A 13400-nucleotide genomic window follows, 5' to 3' on the forward strand; every position below is an offset into this window, starting at 1 on the left:
ATAAAAATTATTTGTATACATTTGCAATGTGACTTTGAACTTGCTGGAAATTTGTTGCAGTTCATTCTCTAGCATTTATGGAAAGAAAAAGGCCTAAATTTAACGTACATCGAAAGCAGGGTGATACTGCGGGTGTACAGGTACTCAGTGTGCCACCGTCCCGATATTAATGGATTGGACTGGAAACTAGTAAATTGGACTTTGAAGGCACACGATAGTATAGTAAGAAAACAAAGTAGATTTATTATAGGAATGTCATAAAAGCAGTTACAAACAAAATAAAAAAGAAATCAGGTTGATAACTGGTCCACATAGGCTGTTTACAATGATATTACAATTCTACCATATAGAGCTCAGATACAAAGCATGATTAAAAAATGTACTTAAATATTGTAAAACTAAGTGGTAATCCAGAGAAGTAGGAGAACTTGCTCTACATGTTGCGCGCTATGAAAAGCGCTTCCTCAGGAGCACAGACATTGCAATCTAAAACATATACAAAAAACACAATAAGTACAATACATGAAAAAAGTTAATAAAAATAAGAAAATTGAAAACAATATACATAGCATATACAAAATGAAATAAATATATATTAGGTACAGTGCTGAATGTGTGGCAGAGCATCAGGGCAGCCCACCACAAAGGTATCCCACCAGAGAAGAGAAAAAAAAAGAAAGATAGGAAGAAAAGGGAGGAAAAATGGGGAAGAAAGGGGGAAGGGAAGAGTTAGGAACAAGGGGAGAGAAAGGGAAGGGGGGGGTGAAAGAAAGAGAAGGGAGTGGGAAGGGTGAAGAAAGGGGGGAGAGGGAAGGAGGAAAAAAGGGGGTATTAGAGGGGGAAAGAGGAATAGGGGGGGGGAGATAGAGAGAAGAAAGAAAAAGAAAGAGAGAAGAAGAAAATGGGAGAGAGGGTATTTAGATATGTAAATTAGATTATGAATAATTGCAATCAAGTGGACGTTTCTTGTGTGTCACCATAGATATCCCATGTACTGAACATGCATACTCACATAGGTTGACCACGTTGGAGATAAACAACAGTCGGTCTTTTTTGGGCCTAACGTTGGCTGTAGTTCACCAGGATACTGATCAAGCCAGTTAGGAGGAAAATATCTGTAAGCAGTGTTAATTTGATGTCGGTGCATATCTAAACGGCTCGTCACAGTGTAGACGTTGTGAACTTTTTGTCCTCAGATTACAAATCCAAACCCATACATAGAAAGTAATTTGAAAAGTCTCACCATTGAAGCAACAAAGTTGCATTAAGTGGTGGGGCAGTCAGTTGTTGGTAAGCAAGAAAAGACTCTTGTTCCAGGGGTATGTGTGGATGGCGAGGCTGTAGGCTGGGTAAGTTAGGCCAAATAGCTAGTGAGCAGGGGGATAAGCCTGACTCACCAGTTGCCAGCTTCTAGGTCTCCAATCCAGGTCGATGGAGATAATATACAAGCAATAGCAAACAAAGGATCCTGTTAATAGAAGAGATATATAGAGATAATTTTAGGTGATGGTAGCATCAGTTATTACAGGTAGCATGCCTGTTGGTGACGATGTACCTTACCTTAGAGAACAACAGCCTTGTTTCAAATCCGTATGAATATCCCCTGGTTGATGGAGGTCGCCTGTACAGCTGTCGGTGTTCCTCCAAGTCTATAAATACCCTATGTTGGTAACTGCTTTTATGACATTCCTATAATAAATCTACTTAGTTTTCTTACTATACTATTGTGTGCCTTCAAAGTCCAATTTACTGATTCTCTAGCATGTACAATAAACAATGAATTAAAAATACCTCTGCACTAGGGATTAGCTTCGTTTTCGAGTCAAACTCATATTCGACTCGAACATCGTATGTTCGCTCGTTCGTCGAATCACAAACATTATGGGCCGTGCGCGACAAATTTGAGTGGCACGTCACGGCCCATAATTCACTGCAGCATCGCAGTGCATTGCTGGCTGATGATTGGCCAAGCATGCACTATGACCAGCATGCTTTGGCCAATCAAAAACAGAGAGCCATAATTGGCCAAAGCCAGGGTATCTTTCACGGCGCATTGGGTGACTCTGCTGGCAGATGGGAAAGACGCAGGACAAGGTACAGTAGTGTTTGACACCACGCCTCCAAAATGCTACTACTGGTGATTGTGACACACCTCTCTCCTCCACCCCCTCTTCTTCCTCTGTGGCCTCTTCCTGTGCTGATGTGTCCTCGGAACCAGCGGTGCTCTGTAGACGTTCAAGGGGCTACGCAGGTACGCAGGTAAAAAGATGCCATGCGGTGCTTGAGCTGGTGTGCTTGGGGGACAGGAGCCACACTGGGGCAAAGGTTCTGTCAGCTCTACAGGGGCAGGCTCAGAGGTGGTTGATGCCATGCCAGCTTAAGCCAGGAATGGTGGTTTGCGACAATGGCACCAACCTCCTCTCCGCCCTCCGACAAGGACAACTGACCCATGTGCCCTGTTTTGCTCATGTCCTTAATTTGGTGGTGCAGCGGTTCTTGGGCAGGTACCCGGGCTTATAGGATGTCCTGAAGCAGGCCAGGAAACACTGTGTGCATTTCCGATGGTCATATAATGCCAGTGCTCCGCTGGCTGACCTCCAAAAGGAATACAACCTGCCCAAGAACTGCCTAATCTGTGACATGCCCACCAGGTGGAACTCTACGTTGGCCATGCTGCAGAGGCCAACTGACTAACTTTACTGTTGTGGGTTTAGTAACACTTTAACATGACTGAACATTTTTAAAGGTCAGCAATGGCAGCCTGTGTATTATCCTCAACGAAAATTTCCTTTTTGGAATACTGTACTGTAATGAGTATTAACATAGACAATGCAATGCAAACTAACATCCAAATACAAACATGTATAAATTACATTACTCTAGGCAAGCACCTGCAAAAAACAGACGCTGGTGCACAGGCTCTCCTGAATCCACCTTCCACCCTTTAGGCATACAAATATTGTGGAGATATATCTATACCGAACAAAATGTATATAGATGAGAATAAGGGGCATATGTACTGTATATAATCTATTAGATTGTAAGCTCTCTATTAGATTGTAAGCTCTTCTGAGCAGGGTCCGCTTAATCCTCTTGTATTTTATTGTATTATAACTGTATTGTCCCTTTTATATTGTAAGGCGCTGCTTAAACAGTTGGCACTATATAAATCCTGTATAATAATAACAATAATAATAATAATAATAATATGCAAGAACAGCTTCTGCGCTGTGTTGCTACAATGTTGCTAATGCAGTGCAAGCATGTGTGTACCCAATGGCACGTACAATAGGAGAAGAGCAAGGAAGAGGAGCACTAATCTACGTAACACAAACAGGCTGGGCCTTTGCCACTGGCATGTATGCAATAGTAAAAAACATCTGATGACAGTGCACACTCCACAGCAATGCCCCTGTACTGTTGACACCACTTCCTGCCTACACGACATGTTTCGATTGGAAACCACCAATCTTTCTCAAGATTTCTCTTTCTCAAGATTTCTCTTTCTCAAGATTTCTCTTTCTCAAGATTTCTCTTTCTCAAGATTTCTCTTTCTCAAGATTTCTCTTTCTCAAGATTTCTCTTTGTTGAGAAAGATTGGCGGTATCCCATCAAAACATGTCGGTATAGGCAGGAGCTGATGTCACCAGTAATGGGGCATTGCTAAGGAGTGTGCGCTGTCAGAGTTTTTATACTATTGCATGCATGCTGGTTGCCAGTGGCCAGGGCCCAGTCCGTTTGTGTCAAGTTGATTAGTGCTCCTCTTCCTTGCTCTGCTTCTATTGTACCTGTCATTGGGCACACTGTCATTAGCATCTTGTTTTTTGTTATACATGTTACTTATTACTTTATGTTAATTTTTGAACAGAGGATTTGTGTGTGAGCGCTACTGGAATTGTTTATAGTGTTTGATTTGTGCTTCTTATTTTGGACTTATACAATTAACACATTTGTCTACCCTTGTTTATCTCCATTACATGGTTGTTTGATGCAACTAGAAGTTTACCCAAGCAAGATAAGCTTCTTTGTGCTTCCTTTTAAGTGAGCAAAGTGACAAATACTTATTTTGTCAAAATCAACATGCATATCTGTACTTGCTGAAAATGTTGTTAGCCTGAAAAAAGAAAATGTATGCAGCCACCACATTTAAGGACTAGTAAGATGCTATGTAAATTGTACTTTTTAGGTTTATATACACTTTAAACTTTACTTTAGTCTTCAGTTTGAATAGATGTCTTATTAGTGCTCTGCATATATTTTATGTTTTTAACCTCCAATCTTATAATTTGGTGTCTTTCAGTTGTGTTCAATGTCCATGTTCACCATCCATGGCCAGATTAGACCATGTGCCATAAATGGCCTTGAAACCTGCCTACAAACAGTAATGGTAATGTTGAAGGACTCTGGGGTGGTAAGTAAAGAAAATATATTCAGACATTTATTTAAAAATAATTATTACCAAAGGATTAAGCATGCAGTAAGAAAAGTGTTACATCTAATATATGATATCTCATACATATTGTTGTCCCATATTACAGCCTTTGTCTATTATGGTGGACACACCCTCTTGGCATAATGGAAATACTGGGAGACATTTCTTATATGGATGCCAATCATCTTACAAAAATATATTTCCCCTTTTACTTAGATGTTTCAGCTGGTGTAAAGCTGCAACTCTGTGATATACAGTACATGTGGACAACTGAAAGTACTGACTTTCCATTCTCCTGAAATTAACAAATGTTTACATATTGAATTGTTTTGTTTATCATTATGATAATGGATGTGAAATGATGTTAACGTTTATAAAGTCCAAATTAGCCTGAGTGTGTTCCTAGGGCAACACAATTCAAAAAAGCATTTTAAACGTATTTTTCAGTTTCTAATCAATGATTTTAGTTAGTTTGACAAAAACAATAATCTTTGCTTTCCATTCTATTCCTCTTAAAATAAAGACACTGTAAAAGAGAATGAGAATATAGGATATCCGATAAAATATTTAGTAATTGATTTGCTCAATCTTCGAGATAAATACCTAATCCCAAATAAAGTTGTTTTTATATATATATATATATATATTCAGATACATAGCTGGAGTCTCTCCTTGATCAAGGAATGACAGATCTCATTTAAATCTATGTTTGGAAAGACAGACATATGAGACAACAATGCAAATAAACCCATGGCAATTCGGTAATAGTCTCATATGCAAAAAATACCATATACAATTTAAAGAATATTAGCATAGTATCTGACAAAGATCAAAGTCCTCAATGTCCTCAAAAAAGACCAGGCACATATAGCAAGCTCTTTGATGAACCCTTGTTCTGGAAAGCAAGAAACCAGTGTGTATTTAGTATATAATACAACTTAATCAAACCAATAAAAAACTGGCTTGGACCCACCGAGCGCCATGGGGCCCGCAGCCAAGTGGGGCCCGGCAGGGCCGAACTGACCCATCGGGCACTAGCGGCTGTAATAATGCCGATAACACTGCTAACGGCACACTGCTTCCTGCCGCCCCCTCCTTACCTCCTGTCCGTCCCAGGTGCTTGTACTGTATGCGTCGTGACATCACCTGGGATGGACGAGAAGAGAGGAGGGGCCAGCAGGGAGCAGCGCTCCGTTAGCAGTATTATTATCAGCATCATCGGGTGAGTGAAGCTGAGACACCAGGGCCGTCATCGGAGGGGTGGGGGTGAATACAGATGTATGGGACCCAGGCCCCAACATAACCACAGGATACTCTCCACCCCCACAGTGTCCCCCTGTGTGTTCTCCCTCCAGTGTCCCCCTGTGTGTTCTCCCTCCAGTGTCCCCCTGTGTGTTCTCCCTCCAGTGTCCCCCTGTGTGTTCTCCCTCCAGTGTCCCCTGTGTGCTCTCCTTCCAGTGTCCCCTGTGTGCTCTCCCTCCAGTGTCCCCCTGTGTGCTCTCCCTCCAGTGTCCCCCTGTGTGCTCTCCCTCCAGTGTCCCCCTGTGTGCTCTCCCTCCAGTGTCCCCCTGTGTGCTCTCCCTCCAGTGTCCCCCTGTGTGTTCTCCCTCCAGTGTCCCCCTGTGTGTTCTCCCTTCCCCCCGTGTGCCCCCCCGTTTCTTTCTGTGCAGATGTGGCTTGAGTGTGAGCGGGGACACATGGGGCCCCATGATCTGCTATTGCTGAGCTGTCAGTCCGACCCTGGGGCCCAGTGAGGATGAGCAGGGCCATCCTTAATGTTGATTGGACCCTGGGCAAACATTTTCTTGGGGCCCCCCAATGCAAGTTTGCTTTCCACCTGCTCTGAGACATACAATAAATATCAGCTAGACTTAAAATCAGTTTACTGTATCAGATCAGGCAGTGATTGCGATTAGTTGCCAGAGGTTACAGCATATCATTACCACTTACTGACTGGTTGATAGAGGTTACAGCACACATTACGACTGACTGATTGGTTGCTAGACTTTACAGTAATACTGCTTACTGATTGGTTGGTAGAGGTTACAGCACATCATCTCTTCACTTTATTTACATATGAATGCTGCCAGCCTCAGCTATTTACATATGAATACTGCCACTATTTACATATGAATTCTCCCATCATTTACATATGAATGACGGTTATTTACATGTAAATACGGGGTCATCTTTACACAACAAGAGGGCAGAGCTGGGCAGCATTAGTAACAGCGCTTCACACTGATATCAGGACACAGCAAAGGACTAAAACTTCAAGGGACAAGGGAATTTAAACTGGCATAGTTGGCAAGTATGATGGAGCTGCTTTGGGCCCCACAACAATGACAGGGCCCAGGGCAGCTGCCCCTTTTCCCCTGCCTTAAAGATACCCTGAGGATGAGGAGTGTAAGTTTACTGTTAAGCCACCCAGGCCCCATGAGTCCTGCCGTGTCCCGACACACACAACCGCATACAGCAGAAGGCAGGAGCAGAGAGCAGAGTGGGCGGGGCAGAACGTTTGAGTGCGTCTGTGAAGGGACATCGTTTTCAGCACATGAGGAGGCTCTGGAGTCTGGAGAGGAGGTAGGAAGGGAGTGGGAGACTGTCATCTATTTTGCACTATTTTGCTATTTTTGTGAAGAAAATGTTTGCTATATTTTTGCATTAGGATAATTTCAGCACAAAGAGAGGGGGAGCAATGCCAGGTTCAAGGGTGCAGATGTTCCTAAGACTTTAAAGCGAAGGTTCACCCTAAAAACAAATTCTAACATTACATTGTGCTCACTCTCGACATTGACAGTACGCTGATGTTTTTTTTTCCGTTGCCGTACATACCGTTGTATCGCTATTTTCCCCGCCGGCTTCTGGGTAGTGGCTCCCTCGGGAGTGGGCATTCCTATGCACAGGCTAAGTGATTGACGTGATGACAAAAGCTTTCCCACGGCACATAATGCGCGTCACGAGTTGCCGAAAGAAGCCGAAACTGTGAGTCGGCGCTATACGGTGCCTGCGCACCGACGTTCGGGTTCTTTCGGCAACTCGTGACGCGCCTTATGCGCCGTTGGGAAGCTTTTATCATCACGTCAATCACTTAGCCTGTGCATAGGAATGCCCACTCCCACGGGAGCCACTACCCGGAAGCCGGCGGGGAAAATAGCGATACAACGGTATGTACGGCAAAAAAAAAAACATCAGCGTACTGTCAATGTCAAGAGTGAGCACAATGTAAAGTTAGAAAATTGTTTTTAGGGTGAACCTCTGCTTTAAGAATAAACTTTATCAAACTACCATTAGGGCCACTGTTCATCATTGCTGTCTTATTTCTCCCCTATTTGTCTTGTATTTACACATAAGTTTAATCAGAACAGAAATTGGTTAGAAGGCATGGAGGTCAGCAAAGTGTGTCCTTCAAGGGCTGCCTACAATATACTGCATACTTTGTTAAAAATTAATATAAGCTGTTGCCTGGGTACTGTGCCACATGGGTGTTGTAATCTGTTGTTCAATGGCATTCGTTCGTTTTTTTTGTGTGTGTGTGTGTGGGGGGGGGGGGGGGGGCATACAACATTTTGCTATGGGGTCCTGTGATTTCTAGTTACGCCCCTGTCCACAATATAAAAAAAAAAAAGTAGTCCAGCACCATTATGCAGAAACAACAAAAGAATGATCTATAGTTTATTCAATATAGTAAAAAGCAAAGAGAAACACAAAACACATATGTAAAATATGGCAAACATGTTTTTACATATGTGTTTTGATCTATGTCACATACTATGCTAATATCCTTTAAATTTTATATGGAATTTTTCTCATCTTAGACTATTACCAAATGCCACAGGTTTATTTGTGCCTACACATTCACAAGGTTTTAGCACCCTAAAATAGTTTTTGTTAATGTTTGAAAAGCTATGCATCTGCACGTCTCACTCTCCAGGAGCTATAATCACTAATTTTCAATAATATTTTTTTAATTTATCACATTTAACAATATATGTATAAAAATGTGAAACATTTCCGTATCTATAAACCCTCACAAGAATGGGCACAGTGTAACAGGGTATCTATGCCTGCTCCATTAATTTAAATATTCAAAAATATTCAAAAAAGATAGTTTATAAAACTATGTCTACACCGTTGTAATTTTGCTTGTGGGCATTGTGAAGCCTACAAGCACTTACTTCCTGGAAGTCTTGAATGGGGAGTGATAATTGGACAGCGCACTGCATCCTGGGAAATTATGACACACATTTCCCAGGAGCATTAGAGGGAGATGATGTCAGAATCCTAGGTGCTTTCAAAGGCAGATTTTGTGGGACCGCATAGCATCAGGCATTTCCAGATGAGTAAAAAAAAAATTTGGGATGGAAACTACTTTAAGTTTCCATGGCATGTGATTGGCCCCAAATCTTTTCTGCTGCAAGACAATGACCCCAACATACAGCCAATGTCATCAAGAACTATCTATAGCTTAAAGAAGAACAAGGATTGCTGGAAGTGATGGTTTGACTCTCACAGTTCCCTGATCTCAACATCATCAAATCTGTCTGGGATTAGGTGAAGAAAATACATGGGCCCGGATTCAAAAAGAATCGCGTATCTTTCTGGGGGCGTAGCGCATCTCATATGCGCTACGCTGCCGTAACTAAGTCAGGCTAGTACCGTATTCAGAAACAATTTGTGTCCTTAGTTACGGCGGCGTAGCGTATATGGGCCAGCGTAAGCCCGCGTAATTCAAAGTAGGTTGGCAGTGGGCGTGTTTATTTAAAATGAACCGTGACCCATGCAAATGAGGGGCCAAAAGAACGGCGCATGGGCGCGCATGCTCAGGGTCACGTCGCAAATACTCCCCAAGATACGTCGGCTTAATGCTTAGTCGACGTGAACGTAACTTACGCCCAGCCCCATTCACGTAGGAGTTATGCAAACGATGTAAAATACGACGCTGTTCCGACGCTTCCGACGTCAATACCTTAACATGACTTACCCCTGCTTTATGAGAGGTAAAGTTACGCCGGACCGACACCTTACGTAAACGGCGTAGCTAAATCCGACGGGCGCAAGTACGTTTATAAATCGGCGTATCTACCTCATTTGCATATTCTACGCGTAAATCTACGGAAGCGCCCCTAGCGGCCAGCGTAAATATGCACCCAAGATACAATGGCGTAAGAGACTTACGTCAGTCGTATCTTGGAAAAAAACGAACGTAAATGCCTTTCTGAATAGGCATAAAGATGCGACGGTGCACATTTAAAATTACGGCGGCGTATCTGGAGATACGCCGCCGTAAATCTTTTCTGAATCCGGGCCATATTTTGTAAGCATTCTTACATTACAGCATTCCTTCATATCTGCCCAAACTTTTCCACAGTACTGGATATAACACATAATAAAGATTTATCTCTTTAGAGGTCCTGCAAGTACTGAGAATACCTGTAAACCTGCCATAGATGCACTCAACTCCTACTATAATGCCCTGCACACACGATCGGTTCATCCGATGAAAACGGTCTGATGGATTTTTTCATCAGATATCCGATGAAGCTGACTGATGATCAGTCGTGCCTACACACCATCAGTTAAAAAAACGATCGTGTCAGAACGCGGTGACGTAAAACTATACGACGTGCTGAGAAAAATGAAGTTCAATGCTTCCGAGCATGCGTCGACTTGATTCTGAGCATGCGTGGATTTTTAACCGATGAACGTGCCCACAGACGATTATTTTTTTCTATCGTTTTTTTAGCCCTGTCCAGTTTTCTTTATAAAAATACTTAGACCCACCTACCATTCTATCTCCATAACAAAATAATCTACCTGTTCTGTAGACCTAAGATAAGAACTGAGAGAGCTAATTACTACCCTAGAGACAACATAGGAAGTGAGCACTGGATATAATACAGCTCTGAATTTCTAACTTAATCAGCAAGTATGTTTTTGCACTTATGACACAGATACAGTATGTAACGGTCACCACCATTTACAACCTTCCATCAACCCACGACAGCTTATTCGACACACAGACAAACCAGCAGGCACGATCCATATCAATTTCCCAGAAAATGAGACTGACCGCTCTATTCTCTGCTTCAAAATGTATGAACACTTTTAACGGTTAGCTCTCAAGTTTATATACAGTTTTCAAGGCATGTTTCAGTGATCACAGGAACAATCAAACTCAAGCCCTGGGGAGCTTCAATACACCTTCAGATGGCTAATTGCTAAACATTCCAGACTTTTCGGCGCCGGTCTATAATTAACATGACCTAATCACTGCACCTGAGAAGTCACATTCCCCCATTAACAGGACTCAAACAAAACACCATCACACAATGAATTCCCCTCAATCCACATCTTTAGACAGACAGCCTGTCTCCGACAGAAAGGTATTCACACCTGAGCATCAATAGGCTTTAAACAGTGTTATCACACAATGAAAGCCCTTTTTAAGAGCCAGCCTCATTTAACAACTCACTAGGTAGGGCTAATCATTGAAAAGAGTCATTATTGACCGGTAGGGTCAGAATATTCTTTACAGACATTAAAGAATATATTGTAGATTACTGTCCATGTTAAAACAATCCAACATATATCCCTTTATTTCCTGGCTCAATCTGTGCCCAAAAGTGACTCCTGTTACACAGTATAATAAATTGCTTTGAACTGTATATTTAACAGACCAAAAGGGAGAAAGAAAGAGATGTCAATTGTTAAGTTTATATACAATTTAAAGTCATTGTAAGGCTATACATTTTTAATTAATATAATAAACATGTCATACTTACCTGCTCTGTGCAATGATTTTACACAGTGCAGCACTGAACCTCCTCTTCTTGGTTCTCCCGCCAGCTATTCAGACACACAGCCCAGCTTGGTCCCACCCCCTTGCTCTCTGCTCACAGGTTTTTACTGACAGCAACAGGAGACAATGGTTCCCGCTGCTCTCAGTCAAGCCTGTGAGAGGGGGGAGAGGGGAGAATAGCAGCACTGGATTCAAAATCAGGCTCCGGTAAGTATTTAGAGGGGACTGTGGGGGAGTTACTATTAAAACATGTTTTTTTTTCCTAATGCAGAGCCTGCATTAAGGTAAAAAAAAATCACATTTACCAGCACTTTAAGTTACATAAGGAAGAAAGGAATTGATTGCACACTTGGGTCCAAAAGATGCTGCTGACGTTTTCTTTATTGCCATAAGCCAGACAAACTTGCAAGAATATGTAGTTGACGCGTTTCACACAAAAGAACCGTGCTTATTCACAACTTTAAGTTACATAATTGAATGCAACTAGCCATGAGTATATGTCTGCTATCCCCTCTTCATGAAAATATTTTGTATTATATATATATATTATTAGATTTTTTTCATTACATTACTTCATTACATTACTTACATTACATTATTTGTACTGTATTTCTTGTTTTTCTTTTCTGTTTCGTCTTATGCATTTTTTTCTCTTGTATCTTAGACACTGGTTATCAGAAGCAATGGGGAAGTAACACTTAATTCTGATGAGATTACATTACCCTATTCACGTGGTAAAATACCCACTGTTACCTCTTTATTCTAAGCCCTATTACAGCCACAGAGCAGGGGGAGCCTTTTAAAACACAAAGAAAAGGAAATTTACTACTAAGTTAGTAAAGCAATTAATGATATCACAAACATACAACAAATAACAAAAAATACAAAGTAAAAAAAAAATAGACAGTTCAATGTTGTCTCATTCAGCTCACTGGCTGAACAATAGTGTTGATAGGAATCCCTACTACTGACTATTGTAATTCCTGAAAACAGTGGTGTTGCTGAACAGTGACTGCATCTGATAGGATGCAGTCACTGTTTCATCAACATTTTCCACCCACATCAGTTGATTTTTTAATTGACATTTGCCGAACTGGGTGGCATTTGCAGAATCAGACAAAATTTGAGCCAACTATGGCCAGCCTAAGGCAGGAGGATTTCCTTTCATGCCTTACATGACAGGAAAACCTCAGTGAGCCCCTAACTTCGCTTTTGAGCTGACAACACAATTCCTTTTCTACACTGAAATTTCAAGCCACAGCCGTGTGCAGTACTGCATTTGACCAGAGGTGCGGGGGCACCGGAGCCGAGTGGATCCGATATGAGCTGTTCAGAACTACTCAGAAAAACGTGGAAATACTCTGTTCCCGAGCCTTTCCAAGGTTTTCCGAGTTCAGCCGAGCTGTCCCCGAGCCTTTCCGAGTATTTTCGAGGCTCTCCGGCGCCCCCCACCTCTGGCCACATGCGGTATTGCATGCCTCAAAAGTAAATGCGGAACTAATTAATTTTGTTTCCATTGACTTCTATGGGGAAACTCACTTTGATATGCGAGTGCTATGGATTACCAGCATTCTCCTGGAAAGGATTATGCTCGTGATCCAAGGTTCCACTGTATATATTTTCATGTGACAACACTGAAGAAATTACACTTTGCTACAATGTAAAGTAGTGAGTGTACAGCTTGTATAACAGTGTAAATTTGATGTCCTCCCAAAATAACTCAACTCACAGCCATTAAAGTCTAAACTGCTGGCAGCAAAAGTGAGTACACCCCTATGTGAAAATGTCCAAATTGGGCCCAAAGTGTCAATATTTTGTGTGGCCACTATTGTTTTCCAGCGCTGCCTTAACCCTCTTGGGCATGGAGTTCACTCCTCCATGACAACATCACAAAGCTGGTGGATGTTAGAGACCTTGCACTCCTGCACCGTCCGTTTGAGGATGTTCCACAGATGCTCAATAGGATTTAGGTCTGAAGACATGCTTGGCCTGTCCATCACCTTTTTCTTCAGCAAGGCAGTGGTCATCTTGGAGGTGTGTCTGGGGTCGTTATGTTGGAGTACTGCCCTGCGGCACAGTCCCTGAAGCTGACCCCCCCACCCCTTCAATGCTGGCAGCACTCATATGTCTATTTCCCAAAGACAACTTCTGCATATGACACTAAGG

At 42.1% G+C, this 13400-nt stretch overlaps 1 protein-coding gene across 1 annotated transcript in view; it reads left to right on the forward strand.

The window, feature by feature from the left end:
- The first annotated feature begins 6868 nt into the window (after positions 1-6868).
- LOC120916787 (mucin-2-like) overlaps positions 6869-13400 on the forward strand; it is a 211395-nt gene continuing 204863 nt past the window's right edge. The window contains exons 1-2 of the mRNA XM_040327724.1: positions 6869-7015; positions 11899-11968. Of these exons, the coding sequence (XP_040183658.1) occupies positions 6869-7015; positions 11899-11968 (217 nt within the window). The remainder of the gene's footprint in view (positions 7016-11898; positions 11969-13400) is intronic.

This window comes from Rana temporaria, chromosome 11, assembly GCF_905171775.1.
Source record: "Rana temporaria chromosome 11, aRanTem1.1, whole genome shotgun sequence".
NCBI lineage: Eukaryota > Metazoa > Chordata > Amphibia > Anura > Ranidae > Rana > Rana temporaria.